A 20,258-nucleotide genomic window follows, 5' to 3' on the forward strand; every position below is an offset into this window, starting at 1 on the left:
CATTTCTGAAATTTCCTCTGAAAACTCAGGGAAGTTAGCAGAGTCCTTCCCCTGATCCCTGAAGGAATCTAAAAACAAAAGAAAGTGGCTGGATTCCCAGTCCTGATTCCAAAAGGAATCCAAAAACCAAAGAAAAACTCCTGGATCTTCAGCAAGTCTGAACCCCAAAAGGAGCTGTGCTACCTTCAGAAAAGAACTAAGTATTCCCCAAGGACGACACCTTGAACCCACGGACAGAGCCTTGAAGCAGGAGGAGAAAGTCCTTTCCCTAAGAGGACAAGGCCTCTCGAGATCCTGAATAAAGTCTGAGAGTTCCAAATGCAGGGAGAGTAGAGCTCAGAATCTGAGAGGAGACTCACCAAACCAAAAGCAGGCGGCAACTCACAGAAGCGATGAGCACAAGGGGCTCAGGGACAAGTACCTTGCTCGATTCTGGGGTTCTCCATCTCTCTGGGGTTGCCTCCTTTGGATCCCACTTTTCTGACACCATATATGTCAACTTAAAAAGGAAATAAGCCAGTTATTTTACCCTCAAAATGAGTTTATTCAGGAATAATCAAAAGAATTGCAATTTGGGACGTACATGCTATGGCAAAGCACAGGCAAATCAGAAAACAAAGGAGGGGCGCTGCTCCTGTAGAGAAAAAGAGGAAGTAGGGAGGGGCTGTTCTAAATGAAAGTCCCCTGGGGGAAAGTAACAGTGTAGAGCAGCAATGGCTTCTCATTGGCTCGGCTGTTGCCAGGTGGGGAGAGAAATCTTCCTTCAGTAGTAAAGTAGTTTTACTTCCTCTCAAAAATGCAAGCCTTCATCTCTACCTAGTTGGTGTATTTGATGATGTATGATAGGGCATGAGAGCACCCCCTACAGGTCTTCCCAACTCCAATTTAGTTAAGGTTTCTTTTATCAATTTCCACATAAGGGGAAAAAAGGGACATAACCCAAAAGGAGATGCAGGACCTAGTCAGCAAATACCAGCAGGACTGAGGGAGTACTCATGGGACTAGATTCTGAGGATTCTAAACCAGGAAAGCCAGAAATAAGGCTGAATAAATCAGAGTTTGTTGACTTGTGGCACTCTCTCAGGACACAGGACATAGCATTTTGGTAAGGACCCCAGACAAGAGATTCGCTTATCCCAGTACTAGGGTGGCTCCATCAAACCTGGAACAAGTAATGGCCCACACTGAGTACATCTGAGATGCCTAAATTGCAGAGACAGAATTTTGAGAAAGGGATTAAAAGGCTTGGGAAAATAGGCACACTAGAGTGGACATATTACATGAGACCAGAAAATCCAGAGGGCTAGGGTCCAAGAAAGGACCCAGACCAAGGCCATCAGAAATGCACTGGTCAAAGTAGCACCAGAATCACTAAGCAAGAAGTTCAGTGATGGCTCTCCAATGCAGGCCAGGGCTAAATGTAAAAGAGCCTGTCACAGACCTAGGCTTGCTGAGAGGAAAAGGAATAATAGTGCCTTGATGCAATAGAAGCTAAGAGATGGAGCTTAATCATAAGAAGCCAAGGACTTGTAATTATCATAAAGACCAATAAACTCAGAGTGGTTACCAAGGGCCCTAATGTGCAGAAAGTTATGGAATTGGTTTATTGAACACAGCATACCTTGGGGCGAAATAGATGGGCAGTCAACAAAAGTACTACTCAATTTATATCATAACAAGAAATCAAAGTTGATTATCTGAAGTTGAAGGCCGCTATCCCAATAAAAAGCCATGATGCCTTGCCCAGTATGCATACCTAATCCAGTTTTCAGGCCAGGAACTTGTGGACTGAAGAAGTTACCAGGTCCTAGAGGAATGGACCTGCAACACTGTAGCAAGTTCCATGGCAATGATTCCCTCTGTTCTTCCCCCAAAGGGACCTACGACCATTTACTTAAATAAGTATACACAAGGAAAGGAAAATAGCCTGACAGTTGATAAGACTATTGAATGCAAGGTTATAGCTAAGATTGGTATCTGGAGATCCAAAGCATCATTGTGGTCCCACTATTAGAGTGAAGGCACAAGGGGGTATGATAACAAATGGAGTCCTAGCCAAGGGTTGGTTTATAATAGGTCCATTGTGCCCCTGGATCCACCCAGGGACCACTGATCTGAATATTCAATTCAGATTTTCATACTTGGCAGTTGACACAATCCCCGTATTAGATCCCAGAGGATGACTGTAGACTACCACAAGCTCATCCAAGTAGTAGTCCTGATTGCAGCTGCAGTGCTAGTTGCTAGAAGAGATTAATATGGATTCAGGCATGTGGTATGTAGTTATTGATTTGGTGATTGAGTTCTTTTCTATCCCAATTGCGAAATGAGGTCAAAATCAGTGAATAGACATTAAACAGGCAACAATATTCGCTCACAGTTTTGTCCCAGGGCTATGCTAACATTCTTGTCTTCTGTCATAATGGAATCTGGACCAACTGGACATCCCACAGAATATCACATTGATTAATTCCATCAGCGAAATCATCACACACTGATTGAAAGAATGAACAAGAGATGGCTAGCACATGGCTTTTATGAGACATATGCACTCCAGAAGAGGACAGATAAACCCTACAAAGATTTGGAAATCCACCACTTAAGTTTTTGGGGATAAAGACTTGCTCAGCATATTTGTTTCCTAGGGCTGCTGTAACAGAGTATCTTATCAGAGTGGCTTAAAACAATAGAAATGGATTGTTTCACAGTTCCAGAAGCTAAAAGTTCAAAATCAACATGCATCATCAGGGTCATGCTCCCCTCTGGAACCTGTAAGGGCATCTTTCCTTGCCTCTCCTAGCTTCTGGTGGTGTGCTGGAAATCTTTGGCATTCCTTGGCTTGTAGATGCATCACTTGAATCCTTCATTATCACATGGCATCTTCCCGGTGTGTCTGTCTTCATATGGCCCTTTTCTTATAAGGACACCAGTCTACTGGAGTAGGGGCCCATCCTACTTCAATATGAACTCACCTTAAGTTAACTAATTACATCTGCAATGACCTTATTCCCAAATAAAGTCACATGCTAAAGTACTCGGGATTAGGATTTCAAAATATCTTTTTTGGGGAACACAATTAAACCCATAACTTTCAGGGATGGCCTTAAATTACAGTGGGGAAGAAAAACCTTCCCAATGGGCAGAACTTCAGGTGACACATCTGATCATCCACTCTGTGTAGAAAGATAAGGAAAAAGAACTGGCCCAAAGATCAGAAGAAACTCACAGGCAGTAGAATGGCCTGGCTGGCTGCGCAGGAACCTGGGAAGAAAAAAGTTGGGAAGATTGGAGACCAGGAATGTCTGAGGTGGAGCCATATGGATGGACATATGAGAATGAGTGAAACAGTTAAAATTTTTATAATGTCCACCAAAAAGGATGCACTAAACAACCAAATAGACAAAAGGGTTCAGCCAATTGATGTCAGCCAGCCTTTGTCAGTGGTCATCTCACTAGCATGATGGGCACATGAATAAAGTACAACAGATGAAGGCTATACCCTAATAACATAAACTCCCACTTACCTAGGCCAATCTAGCTACTTCTACTTCTGAAAGTCCAATTTGCCAGCAACAGAGATCAATGCTGAGCCCCTGGTAGGGCATCATCACAACGGGACTCTTGCTGGTGATTTGACTACACTGGGCCCTTTTTGTCCCAGAAGATACAGCAGTTCATTCCCATGGGAATACCTATTCCAGATATGAGTGTGCCTTTTCTGCCTCCTTGGCCTTAGTTGGAGTGCTTATGGAATACCTGATCCATAGGCATGGAATCTAATACAACATAGCATCCCAACCAGGGAACTCCCTTTACAACGAAAAGGTATGAGAGAGAGCTCATGACCATGGGATCCTCTTGCCATATCACACTGTACACCATCAGAAGCTGTCAGCCTGAAAGTGTCAGAATGGTCCACTGAAGGCACAGCTGAATTGCCAGCTTAGAGGCAACACTGTTCAAGGATGAGTTGCCATCTTTTAGGACATGCTCACTAGGGAAAACAGTAAGAGTCCCACTGAACTACAAGCTATGGCTGCCACATGAACATTTTGGGCTTTTTAAGCTCAGGGACCAGCAGGCAAGAAGAGGGGACACTATTTTGTGAAGAGTACTGGATGCTGATCAGCAGGATAAATAGGACTGCTGTTACAGAATGGGAGTAAGGAGGAACATAAGACAAACTTGAGGGACCCACTTGGGCACCTCTTGATACTCCTTTATGAAATGTTTACTGAGAAAGACAAACGCAGCAACCCCAGCCTGAGGAAAGTAGGATTACTAGGATCCTGGCCATCTCATGTTTGAGACTTCAAGAGGTGATAGCTAAAGGCAGAGGATTCAGAATGGATAGCAGAAGGAGAGATGAGAACCAGTTCTGGCCCCCAAGCCAACAGGGGTGATGGGAACTGTAGCTCATCCTACTGACTTTCCTCTTCTGAGTTTCCTCGCAGGGAGAGAGGCCCTCAGTGCTCCGGAGGAGCTGCTGCCCGCATGCTCAAAGTGGATCTGCATGTCACAAGGGGCGGACAGTGGCAGGCGTGGAGACGCATCACTCAAATATCCCTTGGAGAAAGACCTCACCACCTGGCAGTGAGGAGTTTTCTGGGCTGACAGCCTCCAGCTGTTAACCCTTTCAGGGTCTGCCTCACTTTTCAAGCTGAGATCACACATTTTTGGGGGCAGCCCCTAGCCAATGAGTGTGCATAGCAGGGGTACCAGGACCTGACCATTTCACACAATGCCAGATTCCTTCAATGGACAACCTTTACTCTGGAGCTCTCCACTGTGCTGGGAGAGTCTTTGTAACTTTGGCATCAACGTTCTGACCCTGCTCAGCCCTGTTTCCTCACTTTTCCTTTCACGGGTGTTGCTTCTCCAACAAACCTTTTGCGCTATTAACTCTCACTGTCTGCCTCCCAGAGAAGCTAATCAGCAACAAGCCACAAGCCTATATTTTTTGTTTGTGAGCTACAAAACATAGGAGAATAACTTTTTAAAAACATATTTGAAACACAGGCAAAAGTTGAAGCCATTTCTCAGAAATCGGATTTTATCTAGCAGAACACTTTAAACTTAATTCATTTAATTCACAAGTATATGCTATTCACTTTGGATCATAAAGTGAATGGGATAGTCATTTTACATGAAACAAATTTTGGCCTTTTATCCAACTTCACCTTCATAAAATTGAAAGAGTATCCTGTCAAGTAATAGATATTTCCATCTCCTATTTTTAAAAATAAATTGAAGAAGACCACTCCAAATCATACCAGAAAGTAGTTGACAGATGATAAATTGGCTAGGCTAGTAGAATAAGAAAGGTTGAGGGCTTGTGTGGCTTTTACATTTAGTTCCAGATGTACCAGAGGATGAAAGCACACAAGAACCTTCCCCTAAATCACCCTAGACAGCCTCTCCATCTAAGCAAAAAAGACCACAGGGATCCCTACACATTCCAGGGAAGTCCAGGGAAGCCTTACAGGAATTCCCAGAAGCTCATCATAGGTCTCTCAAGAAGATGGCAGTAGCCAACCAGCAGTTACCAGCTCTATCAGGGCTGCCACTTATTCCATCTATCTGCGTTTCAGATGCTGTGTCTCAGTAAAATAAGGCCATGATCCCAGGAGTAGTTTTAAGAGGGGCTAATTCATCACCTGAAAAGATAAGCCGTCTCAAAGCAGCATCTGATGATCTTACAAGCTCATCTAAGAGATGTTAAGCCTGAGGGATGACTCAGTTATAAGTACTAACTAGACCTCAATGTTCAACCTGTATTGCAAATAGTCAAGGTCTCTCTCTCCATCACCTGTGGAAATCAACTGAGCTTCTCACTACAAATAGAAATTCTCTGGAGCTTATGATGGGAGCCACCTCAGTAAATGCCATAGCCAGCCCCTGAGGAAAAGAATACTGTCTCGACAAAAGGACAAAAGCTAAACTACTCCCATCCCTTCTTTCCAACCTTTATAGCCTCTGCCTTGTGGCTACTATACCCAGCTAGCATGAATCTCAGTGGAGGAGAGATGAGAGATGATATTTACATGATAGTGAAGCTGAGACAGTTTTGAAGCAAAAATTGAGGGACCTAGGAGAAAGCAGAACCCACCCACCACCACCACCACCCCAGTAAATGTGGAAATGAGTGGCCTATAGCTGGCACAGCTTTAGGGGAAAAAAGTCTTAGCAAGGGAACAGGTACAAAGTAAGACAAAGAGGTAGAGAGAATAATTTGTGAAGCAGAGTTTATCACAGAATCGAGCCACAGTGGATGTGTCCAGCTTCATACCCCTCTTTGCCTGCTTAACTCCTACTTATCCTTTAAGAGAAAATTTAGCAGTGACGCCTTAAGAAGAACTTTCCCTGTTCTTCGCATCCCCCAAATCTCAACTCAGCACTCCTTCAGGGTGTTGCCACAGCACCCATCACAGCATATATTATCTTCTATTGTAATTGTCTTTTTTACTGAGATATAATTCTCATACCATAAAATTCAAACTTTTAAGGTGCACAATTCAATGGTTCTTAGTATATTTACAAAATTGTGCAATAAATATCAATATCTTTTTCACTCCAAAAAGAAAATTAGCAGTCATTCTCCATTTACCCTTCCTTCCAGCCCCTTGCAACCACAAGTCTATTTTCCGTCTCTAAGGATTTACCTATCTGGACATTTTATATAAATGAAACTATACAATATGTAGTCTTTTTGTCTGGCTTCTTTTGCTTAGCCTAATGTTTTCAAGATTTATCCACATTGTAGCGTGTAATAGTACTTCACTCCTCTTTATGACTGAATAATATTCCATTGGATCTATATACCACATATTTTTTTACCCATTCATCAGTTGATAGACATTTGAGTTGTTTTCATTTTATGGCTGCTATGAATAATGCTGCTGTGAAAATTTGTATGTAAGTGTTGAAGTGGACCTATGGTTTCAATTCCCTTGGATATATACCTAGGAGTGGAATTGCTGGGTCATATGGTAAATCTATGTTTAACTTTTTGAACAACTGCCAAACTGTTTTCCATTTTACATTCCCATTAGCAAGGTAATTGTTTGTCATTTATCTAGTTCTCAAATTTCTTAAGGGCAGGGAATAATTCTTACGTTCTATCATATCCCCAGCACCCAGCACAGTGCCTAATGCAGTACAGTTGTCTACAAGCATTTGTAAGGTGACTGACTGAATAAAAGCCCGAGATAGTTTTTTTTTCCTGTGGAAATTAATAAAAGAAACCTTAACTAAACTGAGTCAGGAAGCCCTGTAGGGGGAGCTCCCACACCCTATCACATATCATCAATTGCACCAAACAGGAAGAGACAGAGGCTTGCATCTTCCACAGGAAGTAAAACTGCTTTACTACTGAAGGAAGATGTCTCTCCCCACCTGACAACAGCCCAGCCAGTGAGAAATGCTGCAGCTCAGCCAATGAGAAGCCCTTGCTGCCCTGAACTTTTATTTTCCCCCAATGGACTTTCATTCATAACAACCCCTCCCTACTTCCCCTTTTTCTCTATGAAAGCCTCTCCCTTCCTTTCTTTTCTGGATTTACCTGTGGTTTGCCATAGCAAGCACATGCCAAATTGCAATTCTTTTGGCTATTCCCAAATAAACTCATTTTGAGATAAAATAACAGGCAAATTTGCCCTTTAAGTTGACATACCTTATGCCTTCTTCTTTTCAAAATACCTACCAAATACCCTTTCCTAATATTTTAAGTTTCACCTCTTCAGACTCTTTCCCCTATGAAACTATTCTAAGTAAGTGACACACTCTTACGTGCCAGCACTTCTTGAAATAGGTGCTTTCCGATTGTCAGAGCAAAGGATTGTGATCTACTTGGGGCTGCTCACCTGCACATTAGAGAAGTTAATGTAAAATAATCTGATGGTAGAATCAAGTGTTTCCAGTTGGTCCTAGTTGGCAGGCAGTCAGATGCTCATACCTATTTTCAAAGTGATCTTCCAGCAAATATAGGCACAGGACATATTTGGCTCCAGGACACTCTCTGCTGGCCCTGCTGCCAATAACACTACAATGAATCTGACAGAGAAAGGAGCAAAGTGACTCCCACATGGGGCAAGAGAAAACATATGGGGCCCATCCCATTACAAAGGCAGCCTGAGAAGATCTGCAGATGAAAGGGCATTCCAACTCTAGCATCTCGGGGTGGGGATTGGTCTCCCATGACTGGCACTTAAGTAGCCTGATGGCTTCCAGCTCTGACCAGTTAAAGAGACTATTTCATAGAGTAAATACCCACTTTGATCCTCAAACATGAAACGAGCATTGTACATGGATAGAATTTACACTTTAAATATGACCAACTCTTCGTGATATGAAATAGGATGTGTCGCTAATAAAACATGAATATACATTAACTCCTTATAAAATCTCACAAAAATCTCTCTACTTCTACTCCTGACTGATAAACATTTATTGATACCTACAGAAAGAGAAGACTCTCCTGATGTTTTATATAACACACATCACAATATACACATGTACTTTGCCTTATTTCAATTTTCTAAGAAGAGAAGTCGAGTGCAACTGTGTTGAATAAATTATTGAAGTTTTATATAAATTACCTGTGGTAAGCAGAATGCCCCCCACAAGGATACCCATGCCTTAATCCCGAGAACCTATGAATGTGTTACATTACATGGCAAAATGGACTTTGCAGATGTAATGAAGGTTGTAGACCTTAAAATAGGAAAATTATCCTGGATTAGCTAGATGGTCCCAGTGTGATCACATGTGCCCTTAAAAGGAGAGATCTTTCTCTGGTTGGAGTCAGGAAAGATGCTGCAGAAGAGGAAGTCAGAGAGATGTGCAGGGTGAGAGGATCTCAATCCACTCTTGCTGGAGAGGGACCAGATGGAAAGCATGAGAAGAAATGTGGGCAGCCTGTAGAAGCAAAGACCAGTCCCCAAATGACAGTTGACAAGGAAATGGGACCTCAATCACAAGGAACTTTGGCCGGCAACCTCAGATGAGTCTGGAAGCAGATTCACCCTCAGAACCTCCACACAAGAACTCAGTCCTGCCAGCTCCAGGATTTTGACCTTGTAATAAGCTGAGTAGAGAACTCAGTGGAGCCCTGTACTTAGACTTCTGACCTACAGAACTACAAATAAATACGTTTGTGTTGTTTTAAGACACTAACTTTGTAGTAATGTGTTATGGCAGCAATAGAAAACTAATATATTACCAAATGTCAATATATTAAATTTCAATGTTCTATGGTTCTGAAACACGATAACCATTAGGACGATTGATTATAATCGGACAATCCCAGAACCAATTCATATTCCACCACTAAATGTTATTTTTTATGATAAATACACAGGAGAGGCCGGCCCGTTGGTGCAGTAGTTAAGTTTGCAGGTTCCGCTTCAGCGGCCCAGGATTTGCCAGTTCAGATCCCGCTTGTCAAGTCATGCTGTGGCAGGCGTCCCACATATAAAGTAGAGGAAGATGGGCACGGATGTTAGCTCAGGGCCAGTCTTCCTCAGCAAAAAGAGGAGGATTGGCAGCAGATGTCAGCTCGGGGCTAATCTTCCTCAAAACAATAAAATATACACAGAAGATTTCTACTCGTAATTACTGAGGGGTTTTTTTATGTTATCTAATAATAATATAGCAATTTCTAAGTAATTATCCTCTCCACTTATAACTTTAGCATTCTTTTTTTTTCCCCTTGAGGAAGATTCACCCGAAGCTAACATCTGTGCCAATCTTCCTCTATTTGTATGTGGGATGCCTCCACAGCATGGCTGATGAGTGGAGTGGGTCATGCCCAGGACCCAAACCCATGAACCTGGCCCACCGAAGCAGAGCACACAGAAATTTAACCACTCGGCAACAGGGCCAGCTCCAATAACTTTAGCATTCATTTTTAAAAAGTAAATAGATAGTTATTTTGTCAAGTCTTTTTCAAATTGTCTTAGTTTGAGACAGTTCACTTTAGGTATACATGTCTTTCATATGTTTAATATATTTTATTAGATTCATATTTTATATAAACATATATCAGTCATGTTAACAAAAGTCAGTGATTGTTAATAGAGTTGAATGAATCAATGCTTATAAAAATGTAAGAACATAAATGATGCCAAAGATTTACAGACCTCAAAAGTACAAAGAATTCTGAGGCAAAAGTCACTCATATTTTTAGTATATAAATACCTAAAGCCAATAATATTGAGATATTTTTTAACAGGAACTTATTGGTATGATGACCACATTTTGGTATTTACATTTCTTAAGCTAGTAGCTCAGAGTTGCATGGGTTACTTGCCAGTATATCACAATTGCTCCAGTTCCTGATCTGGACAATACAGACTTAAGATATTCCAAGTTCTACCTGCTCCAACCAGCGTTTCTAAATTATTATAACAATCCCAACAAAGTCGGATTTTTCCATAGACTCTATGATATCATATAAAATCCAGATCTGGAACACAGACACTTACTTTTTCTGGGTTCTTTCAGCCAATCTTGCAATCTCTATAGCCGCCTTCCTCGCTTCAAAATCTTCCCTTTTCACCACCTCTCCAGTCCCTCGGTAGTCTAGCTCCACCAACTGGCGGGCCAGGCTTTCATCCTACAGGGAAAATCAATTGTTAGATCTGTGGATGAATGAAACACCCTATTTTATCCTATGTATACTGAATAATTGTTTCAAAAGAAAAAGCAACTTTATTATTCACAAATGAGACAAGATTTTCAGATATGAAAATTTAGAATTCTTTCTAACAATACTTTTATAAACATCTGATTTGTCATCCCTTTCCCATGGATGTAAGATGAAAAAAAAAAATAACATCAATCACTAAATCCTCTCTAAGGGACTGAAGGACAAAAGTCTGCTGTTTTTAATCAATTTATGAAAACAGCTGTAGATAATTAATAGAATATCTTTAAAACAATAAAACTAGAGACAATAGTACTTACACAAGAAAGACTTTTGAAAAACCAACTGCACAAAAAGAGAATTGGTTTGCTTTCAAGAAAGTTCAACATTTCAGACTCACTTCCTTGAAGTCAATTAAGTGATGACACAGAGCATTATAACTTCAAATACAAAAATAAAGAGCAGATGAATTTCCTATTTATGTAGAAAAATGTTGTTACATATAATGGTGGTACCAATAAAAACAGAAAAGTAGAAACCTAAGAAGATGACCACACAAAGCTCCAAAGTGAAAAAGAATTTCCCCACAATCTTTTAGACCCTTTATATTTCAGTTACTTTAAGAACTGTCTCACACATTTTTGTCACTTGCATGGCACATTCAAAAAAGAATAGTTTCCCCATAATTTGAAAAGGCGTAATTTTACTTGAAGTTACTAATATAAAGACAAAAGCATTACATTAAAACATGTTTGCATTAATAATGGTCCTTATATTATCATCTTAATTAAATCCGAAATACAGAGAAAACGGCATGTATTTTATTGTTATACACCCTCACTTACACTACTGCTGAATGTAAAAACCATCTAACAGGATTAAATGGGAAAACTTAAGATGCAGGCTTAATAATCTATTCAACCTACAGTGGCTATTTTAAAGTTCAAACTATTCCCACAAAACCAAAAACTTCAGATACTATCAATCTAGGAAACTTGCTACTTTCCTTTGCTAAACATTAAAAGCAAACATGAACCTGCATATCCACTGTAACAATGTGGATACATTTGCCAAGCTGACACCATGCAAACAGGCCTTGAGGGGGGCTATTTGCCTTCTTTCTGACTTGTTGCCCTGCTTACTATACTCAGCATCCCCAGCCTTTTTAGTCTGAGCCACAAAACTGAGCCAATGCCTCCACCTAGTGGAATTAATATTTAATAGAAAGAGCAATGCAGGTTTTGGGTTTGACTTAGAAAAAGTTCGATGATTTGAGTGTAAATTTTCTTAAATATATTATCAGCACTGAGCTTATGGGAAGAACTCTCAGCTGAGCTCTGTGAGACTGTGGGGTTCTGCTAGCAGAATATGAACTGCTTGTGGTCAAAAGAGTATTTCACATAATAAAGACCATTAAAAAGTTGGTGTATTAATTTTGTATATGGAATGAATTATGCATTCCTGTGTGCCTTACCTGGGCCACACAAAACCATTTGGATACTTCTGCATTCAACTATACTAACATATATTGTGATAAATGACAAGATCTACTGAGAAAACAAGCAGCAAGTTGAAGCTGATTGCCTCTCTTCCCATTACTATGCTCTAACTGGTGGAACCACGAGTCATCTCTCCACTTTAAATGTTCAGTTATCCTTAAAGAAATCATCTTTAAAGGAACTGAGAAATAAAATATTTTTTTCCTCACACACTTAGCATTTCTGGGGCTTTTTATTCCTTTGTGGAGACTCCAGTTTCCTACTGATACATGATTTTCCTTCTACCACCTAAACTTTAACATTTCTTGTAGTATAGGTCTGCTGATAACAAATTATCTTGGCTTTTGTTTGACTGAAAAAAAAAATATATATATATATATTTATTTATTTCACTTTAATTTTTTTTTTTTGAGGAAGATTAGCTCTGAGCTAACTACTGCCAATCCTCTTTTTGCTGAGGAAGACTGGCCCTGACCTAACATCCATGCCCACCTTCCTCTACTTTATATGTGGGACACCTACCACAGCATGGCTTGACAAGCGGTGCCATGTCTGCACCCGGGACACAAACCAGTGAACCCAGGCCACCAAAGGGGAACGTGCGCACTTAACCACTGCACCACCAGCCCGGCCCCATTCGCTTTAATTTTTAAAAGATATTTTTGGTGGGTGAGTGTTCCATGTTGACTTTTTACCTTTCAGGTAAGGTAAAAATGGGCTAACCATTTTTCCCAACAACCGACCATTCCCCACCACCAACCTGGCTACACCCTTGGTGTGAAGTGCCTCCGCACTATTTCTCTGAGTAGGGGTCGGGGTGAGGCACAGACCAGGTTTGTGGTTTGCATGTCAGTTGCTGTGAGCCAGACTCCTTACTGATGAGTGTGGGACAAGGGGCACCCAGCATCTGGGGTACCCAGGTGGTTCTCATCCAAAAAAGAAAGAAGAGAAAGTCTACCCCTACTAGAATGCTTGACATTGCCCCCACAGGCTCGGTTAGCTTTTATTTGTGTCATTTGTTGTTACTGTGTTGTTTATTGCTAGAGAATAGAGTATTGTTGTAGCTCAATCTTAGATTTTTGTACTAAACTCACTGATCTGTTCTAATAGGGTCCCAGTTAATTTTCTTGCACTTTCATAATAGATAATCATACTGCCTATAAATAACATTCTTGACTCCTTTTTCCAAAATTTATAACACTTTGCTTTCACTGTAGCATTGCTTTGGCCAGACTGCCAATAAAAAGTTAAAAGTACTAGCAAACATTTTTATCAGGTTTCTGATTCAAATGTTTAATCACTGAATATGAAGTTTGTGTGTGTTTCTGCTTCTCTGACTGAATCCTGAATGAATCACAATTAGTTACTGGCAACGGTTCCAGAGGAATAGAAATTTAAGGATGGTTCTCTGAATTGGTTCTGGGTTACCTGGAATTGGGTCTCTGATCTTATTAAAGGCATTAAAAGCCCTGTTTATAGTGGTAAAGAGTACCCCGTAGTCCGTGAAATGTAAAGGCAAAAGTTATTTAATTTATCACCTCTAGATACCTGCCATGAAGACAAGGCTTTGGGTAACCAAGTGTTTGCTGCCGGAGGACATTTTAGTGGCAATAAGAAATATAACGGAGTGGGTTGTTTCTAAGTGTGCTGCAGGACTTGGGGAAAGAAAATGAGGTGCCCAGGGCTCGGGGATTAGCCAGCTACTTGGCAGCAGGTTCGTTACATAGGAAAGGGGGGATCATGAAAGGGGGAAATATTTGGTATAGTTTCATGATTTTTAAAAATTTTTTTTCATAAATGATATTATGCCATATGTATGCAACTTTTCATATAATTATTATTTTTAGTGTTCATATGAGAATTGCCTGTTTGCTAAACTTGCTCATTTTTCTATTAGATTTTATCTATTTCTTACTGCTTTATAGGGTTTTATTCTAGCTAGAAAGTTCTTGTTGATTATATTTTGCAAATATTTATTCTCAGGCAGTTGATAGTCTTTTGACTTATTTATGATACATTTGTCAAACAGAACTTAAAATTTTTGGCAAGGAAATTACATATCAAACCTTAATAAAGCCATAGAAAAAATGCATCAATGCATTTACTAGAAAAAAGAAAGTCTGAAAATAAACAGCTAACCATTCAACTAAAGAAAGTAGAGAAAGAATAGCAAAATACATTTAAGTAATATAGAAAGAAAGAATTAATGGAAATAACAGGAAAAATGAAAAATAGATATTAAAATATACAGATCCAGTCAGCTTTGATTGCTTAATGAAAGCCAAGAGCTTATTCTTTAAAAAGACCAATAAAATAGATAACATTTGGCAAGACTGATGGTGGAAACAAAGAATACACAAACAATTTCAGAAATCAGAAAAGAGCTATAACAGCAGATAAAAGAAAACCATACACAAGTTTATAGTACATTTGAAACTCTATATGAAAATGTATGAAGCATTTGCTCAAGTTACAAATTGAGAAAAGACCGGTAGGTGGTTTTATGAGTCCTTGATTTTCTCAAAAAAGTCTTTCTTTTGCATTCCCATTTGAATGTTAGGTTATCTAGTTCATTAGTCAGAGTCCAGGCAAGAAATAGATGATACATTCAAATGGAATAACTGAAGGAAATTGAATGGCTGAGTTAATTTACAAAGGTATAGATAGGGCTAAGAGAAATCCAAGAGGGATAATGTAGCACCCTGCAGCTAGGAACAGAACTGAGCTATTAACAGCCATTAACTCATCCAAACGGAGGTGAGGGAAGGAAGCAGTTCATAGAACCAGGGGAGACAGCTCTAGGACAGTTGCCAGATCCTAAATTGTGGTTTGATGCAAGAAAATATCCATTGTTAACCTGCAGCCCAGTGTGGAAGGAGTCTCAAGAAAAAAATGCCTGACTTCTCTCTCCTCTAGCTTCTAATTTCTTGCTGCTGCCTCTTATTGGCTGAACCCAATTGGCTAAAGGGAAAGGGGGCCCTGTGGAAGCAGTCAACAGAAGTCAACCTCTTGGGGCACAGAGCACAGAGCAGGTTGGGGTAGAACAGAAGGTAGATCTCAAGGGCCAAACAGAATATCTAATGCAGCCAGAATTCTAGATTCAAAATAAAATTTTCTAAGAAGTTTAAAGATATTACTCCATTTTCTTCTGGAATCACTAGTGGGAATGCAAAATTTAAGATCAAGCTGATTCTCATTTATATGTAAGTTGTTGACACTCTGAATTAGTTTTTTGATTGTAGTAAAATATACATAAAATTAGCATTTTAAATGTAAAGTCCAGTGGTATTAAGTAATTCACATTGTTGTGCAACCATCACCACCATCCATCACCAGAACTCTTTTCATCTTACAAAACTGAAACTCTGTACCAATTAAACAATAATTCCCCATTCTCCTTACTACCCAGATCCTGGCAATGACCATTCTACTTTGTGTCTCTATGAATCTGACTACCCTTGGTACCTCATATAAGGGGAACGACACAGTATTTGTCTTTTCATGACTGGCTTATTTCACTTAACATAATGTCCTCAAGCTTCATCCATGTTGTAGCATGTGTTAGAATTTCCTTCCTTTTAAAGGCTGAATAATATTCTATTGTAGATATATACCACACTTTCTTTATGTTTTCATCCATCAATAAACACTTGGGTTGCTTCCACCTTTTGGCTACTGTGAATAATGCTGCTATGAATATGGGTATATAAATATCTGTTGAAGTCCCTGCTTTCAACTCTTTTGGCTATATATCCAGAAGTGGAATTGCTGGATCATATAATAATTCTATTTTTAATTTTTTGAGGAGCTGCCATCCTGTTTCCACAATGGCTGCACCATTTTACATTCCCACCAATGGTGCAGTGTTCCAATTTCTCCATCCTCACCAACGCTTGTTATTTTCTGTTTTTTTGAAATACCTATGCTAACAGGTATGAAATGGTATGTCATTGTGGTTTTGATTTGCATTTCCCTGATGATTAGTGATGTTGAACATCTTTTTATGTGCTTATTGGCCATTTGTGTATGTTCTCTGGAGAAATGTCTATTCAAGTTCTTTGCTCAATTTTTAATCAGATTGTTTGCTTTCGTGTTGTTGAGTTGTAGGAGTTCTTTATATATTCTGGATATTAACCCCTTATTAGATATACAATTTGCAAACATTTTTTCCCATTCTATGAGTTGCTTTTACATGCTATTGATAGTGTCCTTTGATGCACAAAAGCTCTAAATTTTGATGTCGTCCAATTTGAATTATTTTTGAATTATTTGATTATCAGAGTTCTGAAATTCTACCACTATCTGCCAAGATGTGGCACTTTTTCATTCATCCTACTGGATAGTTGATGGGCACTTACAATCTTGTGCTTATCTCCAACACAGAGAAACTTTTTTATTACTCGACTGATTATTTTATCCCCTTCATTTTCTGTATAATTTCTTTCTGGAATGTCTATTAGATAGATATTGAGCCTCTTGGAATTATTCTTTCATATTTTCATTCACATAACTCTTTCTTATTTTCCTCATTTCTTTTTCACTACACTCTGGTTTAATTACATCAAATTTAACTTCCAGACCATTAATTTGTCCTTTAAAAGTGCCCATTCTATTAGTTTGCCTTTTTAAAAACATCATCAATTACGTTTTTAATTTCCAAGGATTCTTTCCTGCTCTCTGATTGCCCCCTTTTCATACCAGTCCATTATTTTGCTTATAGATTTAACAGATACTAAAGGTAACTAAGGTAGAAAATTGGAATTTATTTAAAATTCTCTCTGGGTTTTGAATGTTTTGTTTTGTTCTCCTTATTCATCTTGGGCCTTCTCTTTCATGCTATTGTGTTTCCTCAAACATCTGGGGATACGTATTTATAAACAGAGGACTAGTTTAATTGGTATAGTCATTAGCGTGGATTCCCTCTGTAGTTGTACAGGTCTGGTTCCCTAACTAGACTCTCCTCTGAAGAGGTGAACTGTGGAAGTTATGTGTAAAAGAGCAGAGCATGACAAAGTACAGACTCCACTTGAGGATATGCGGGCATGAAGAAGGAAGAAGGCTGGGATATATCCCACCCTCTCCAACCCAACTGCCAAAATAAGAAGCACTCAGCATAATAAGTGTAACTCTTTCCAGATTTTCTTCTCCTTTTCAGCATCTATTCTGGACTTCTAGCACTGTTTAGTTACTTCAAGCTTAGTTCTGATTACGTCTTAGGCCCCTTCCCCCCTTCATCTGGACTTCTTGTTAGGCATGTATTTCACTCTGAAAGAGCAGTTCTCTTGTTTATCCTTGGGTTAAACATTGCAGGTGTGTATGCTGGAGATAGGGTACACCTCTGGCCTAGCTATGTAGAATTAACTTCAATCAATTACAGATTCTCTCTTGCTCTTTGTATTACTGCTGACTCTGACTTTTCTCTAAACCAGTTTTACCTTTCCAATACTGTTCTTTATTCATTTTGGGCTATAGTTTTCTCTATCTTGTTAAGTTGATAATATCTGCTTTATAACTTACCAGAAATACGCACAATTTCTGGTCCCCTAGAGTAGCATCCTTTCTTGTTTCCTACTGTTATTATTGATGGACAGACAGATGATGGATAGGTAGAAAGCAAGGGAGGAAGATTGACTGATTATACCCAGGGCTCTACAAGCCTGCAGTGTCTACTTTAGTTTTAGCCATAATCTTCTCTTTCTTAATATACTAAAAAGGCTTCACAAAAAATTCTTCCTGCTTCTAGCTGTATACCAATACAATCCATCCTCCCAGTGAAAAACTGAAGGATTAAACTAGAAGGTATCCATTGGATTTAGTGACACATCCCTCATTTGTCACCATAGCAAGGACAATTTCTATTGAATGACGAAGATGGGGGCCAGCTTGCAGTAGGTTGAAAAGTGGAAGATGATGAAATGAAGACAGCATTTTATGATTCATTCAAGAAGAATATCTGTAAAAAGGACAAAAAGAAAGAAATGATGGGGCAAAGGGATGTACAAAAGATCTGTATAACGAAAATGAACCTCTAAAGGACCACCTTAAGAAAACAATGGATTCAATGAAGCAATTTATAAAGAATAGAGATATCAATGTAGAGAGACATTAAAATGTCTCCAAGATTTAATGTTAATTTTTTTAAGTTACAGAAAACTATAGATATTGACTAAATTTTATGTAGAAAATACCAACGAAGAATAATATATATATTTACATATAATGAAAATATTCATATATAATAAAATATAATTTTTTGAAGACTACGCATATGTATGCAAGAAGAGGACGAATATTGGGGTGAACTTCAGCCCTTGATGCTGCAACGTGGCTCAGACCCACAACAAATACTTATCATCTCCTACCTCCACCATCCATTTTAGACTCCCCTCACCCTCAACTAACACCTCTGCTGGTGGTGGTAGCATATCCAGTTGTGTGAACCAGACTCTCATTCCTGAAGGGTCTAAACCAACTGAGAAAGAAAGTATCAAGAGGCATCTAAGTGAATCACCAGAATTCTGAACACATTCCTTCACAATTGATTTTGTAAGCCCTAACTTTTCCTGATGATCACGGTCAAATTATTCTTGCCAAGACGGTGACTCTCTCCATGCCTTCCAATTCCTAGACAAGGAGCCTAAAGATTGCAGGCAATAGTTGTAACTTATAATTTAATGGGACTCTCACTGAGTCACCTGACGGAAGTGTTCTCCCATTTGGTACCAGGACAATTAACCCAGCAGAGCCCACAGTGATGAAAGAAAGTACAAATGCCCCAAGTCGGTCATTGGGAATGACAGTAAGATGCTTCAACCTCTTAGTTCCCAGACCAAGGGAACAAAACTCAATGCAAAGGTCTTTGATTGAAAGTATACACTGCATCGTGGAGGATGGCACCCCATTCTCTCAAATTATCATTCCAAATCAGCACTTCAGTTATGCTTTCAGCAATGCATTCCAATGATCTATCTGCTGGCAGCTCTGAATGTTTCAGAAAGTATTACAAGAAGTGAACCACATGGTCAGGTCCTTACTCCCACAGCTCCTTTGTTATAAATTAGGTCCCTAGTCTGACACAATGTTAAATGGGACCCTGTGTCTGTGGATCAAATATTCCATAAGCCACTATCTATAGATTCAATGCAATCTCTATCAAGATTCCAAAGGCATTTTTTAAAGAAGTAAAAAAAAAATCCTAAAATTTATATGGAACCACGAAAGACACCAAATAGCCAAAGCAATCCTGAGAAAGAATAACAAAGCAAGAGGCATCACACTTCCTGATTTTAAGCTATATTATAAAGCTATAGTAATCAAAACAGTATGCTACTGGCACAAAAACAGACATATAGACCAATGGAACAGAACTGAATGCCCAGGAATAAACCCATGCATAATCAGTCAACTAACATTTGACAAGGGAGCCAAGAATACTCAATACAGAAAAGACAGTTTCTTCAATAAACAGTACTGGGAAAATTGGATATTCACATGTAAAAGAATGAAACTAGACCCCTATCTTACATTACTCACAAAAAATTAACTCAAAATGGATTAAAGATTTAAATGACACCATAAAACTCCTAGAAGAAACACAGGAACAAAGCTCATTGACATGAGTCTTGGCAATGATTTTTTGGATATGACACCTAAAGCATAAGCAACAAAATCAAAAATAAACAAATGGGACTAAATCAAACTAAAAAGCTTCTGCACAGCAAAAGAAATGATCAACAAAATGAAAAGACAACCTACAGAATGCAAAAAAAATTTGCAAATCATATATCTGATAAGGGTTAATATCCAAAATACATAAAGAACTCACACAACTCAATAGCAGAAATACGAATAATCCAATTCTAAAACAGGCAAGGGACCTGAATAGACATTTTTCCAAAGCAGATATTCAAATGGCCAACAGATACATAAAAAGGTGCTCAATATCACTAATCATTAGGGAAATGCAAATCAAAACCACAAGGAGATATCATCACATGCCTGTTAGTATGGCTATCATCAAAAAGACAAGAGTAACAGATGCTGGTGAGGATGTAGAGAAAAAGAAACTCTTGTGCACAGCTGGTAGGATTGTAAACTGGTACAGCCACCATGGA

The 20,258-nt window shown here is 39.1% G+C and overlaps 1 protein-coding gene across 1 annotated transcript in view; it reads right to left on the reverse strand.

Moving 5' to 3' along the window:
- The window catches only part of CFAP299 (cilia and flagella associated protein 299), a 563,955-nt gene that overhangs the window by 534,440 nt on the left and 9,257 nt on the right, over positions 1-20,258 (reverse strand). The window contains exon 2 of the mRNA XM_046657052.1: positions 10,485-10,615. Coding sequence (XP_046513008.1) covers positions 10,485-10,615 — 131 coding nt within the window. The remainder of the gene's footprint in view (positions 1-10,484; positions 10,616-20,258) is intronic.

The sequence above is a fragment of the Equus quagga genome, chromosome 3, assembly GCF_021613505.1.
Source record: "Equus quagga isolate Etosha38 chromosome 3, UCLA_HA_Equagga_1.0, whole genome shotgun sequence".
Lineage (NCBI taxonomy): Eukaryota > Metazoa > Chordata > Mammalia > Perissodactyla > Equidae > Equus > Equus quagga.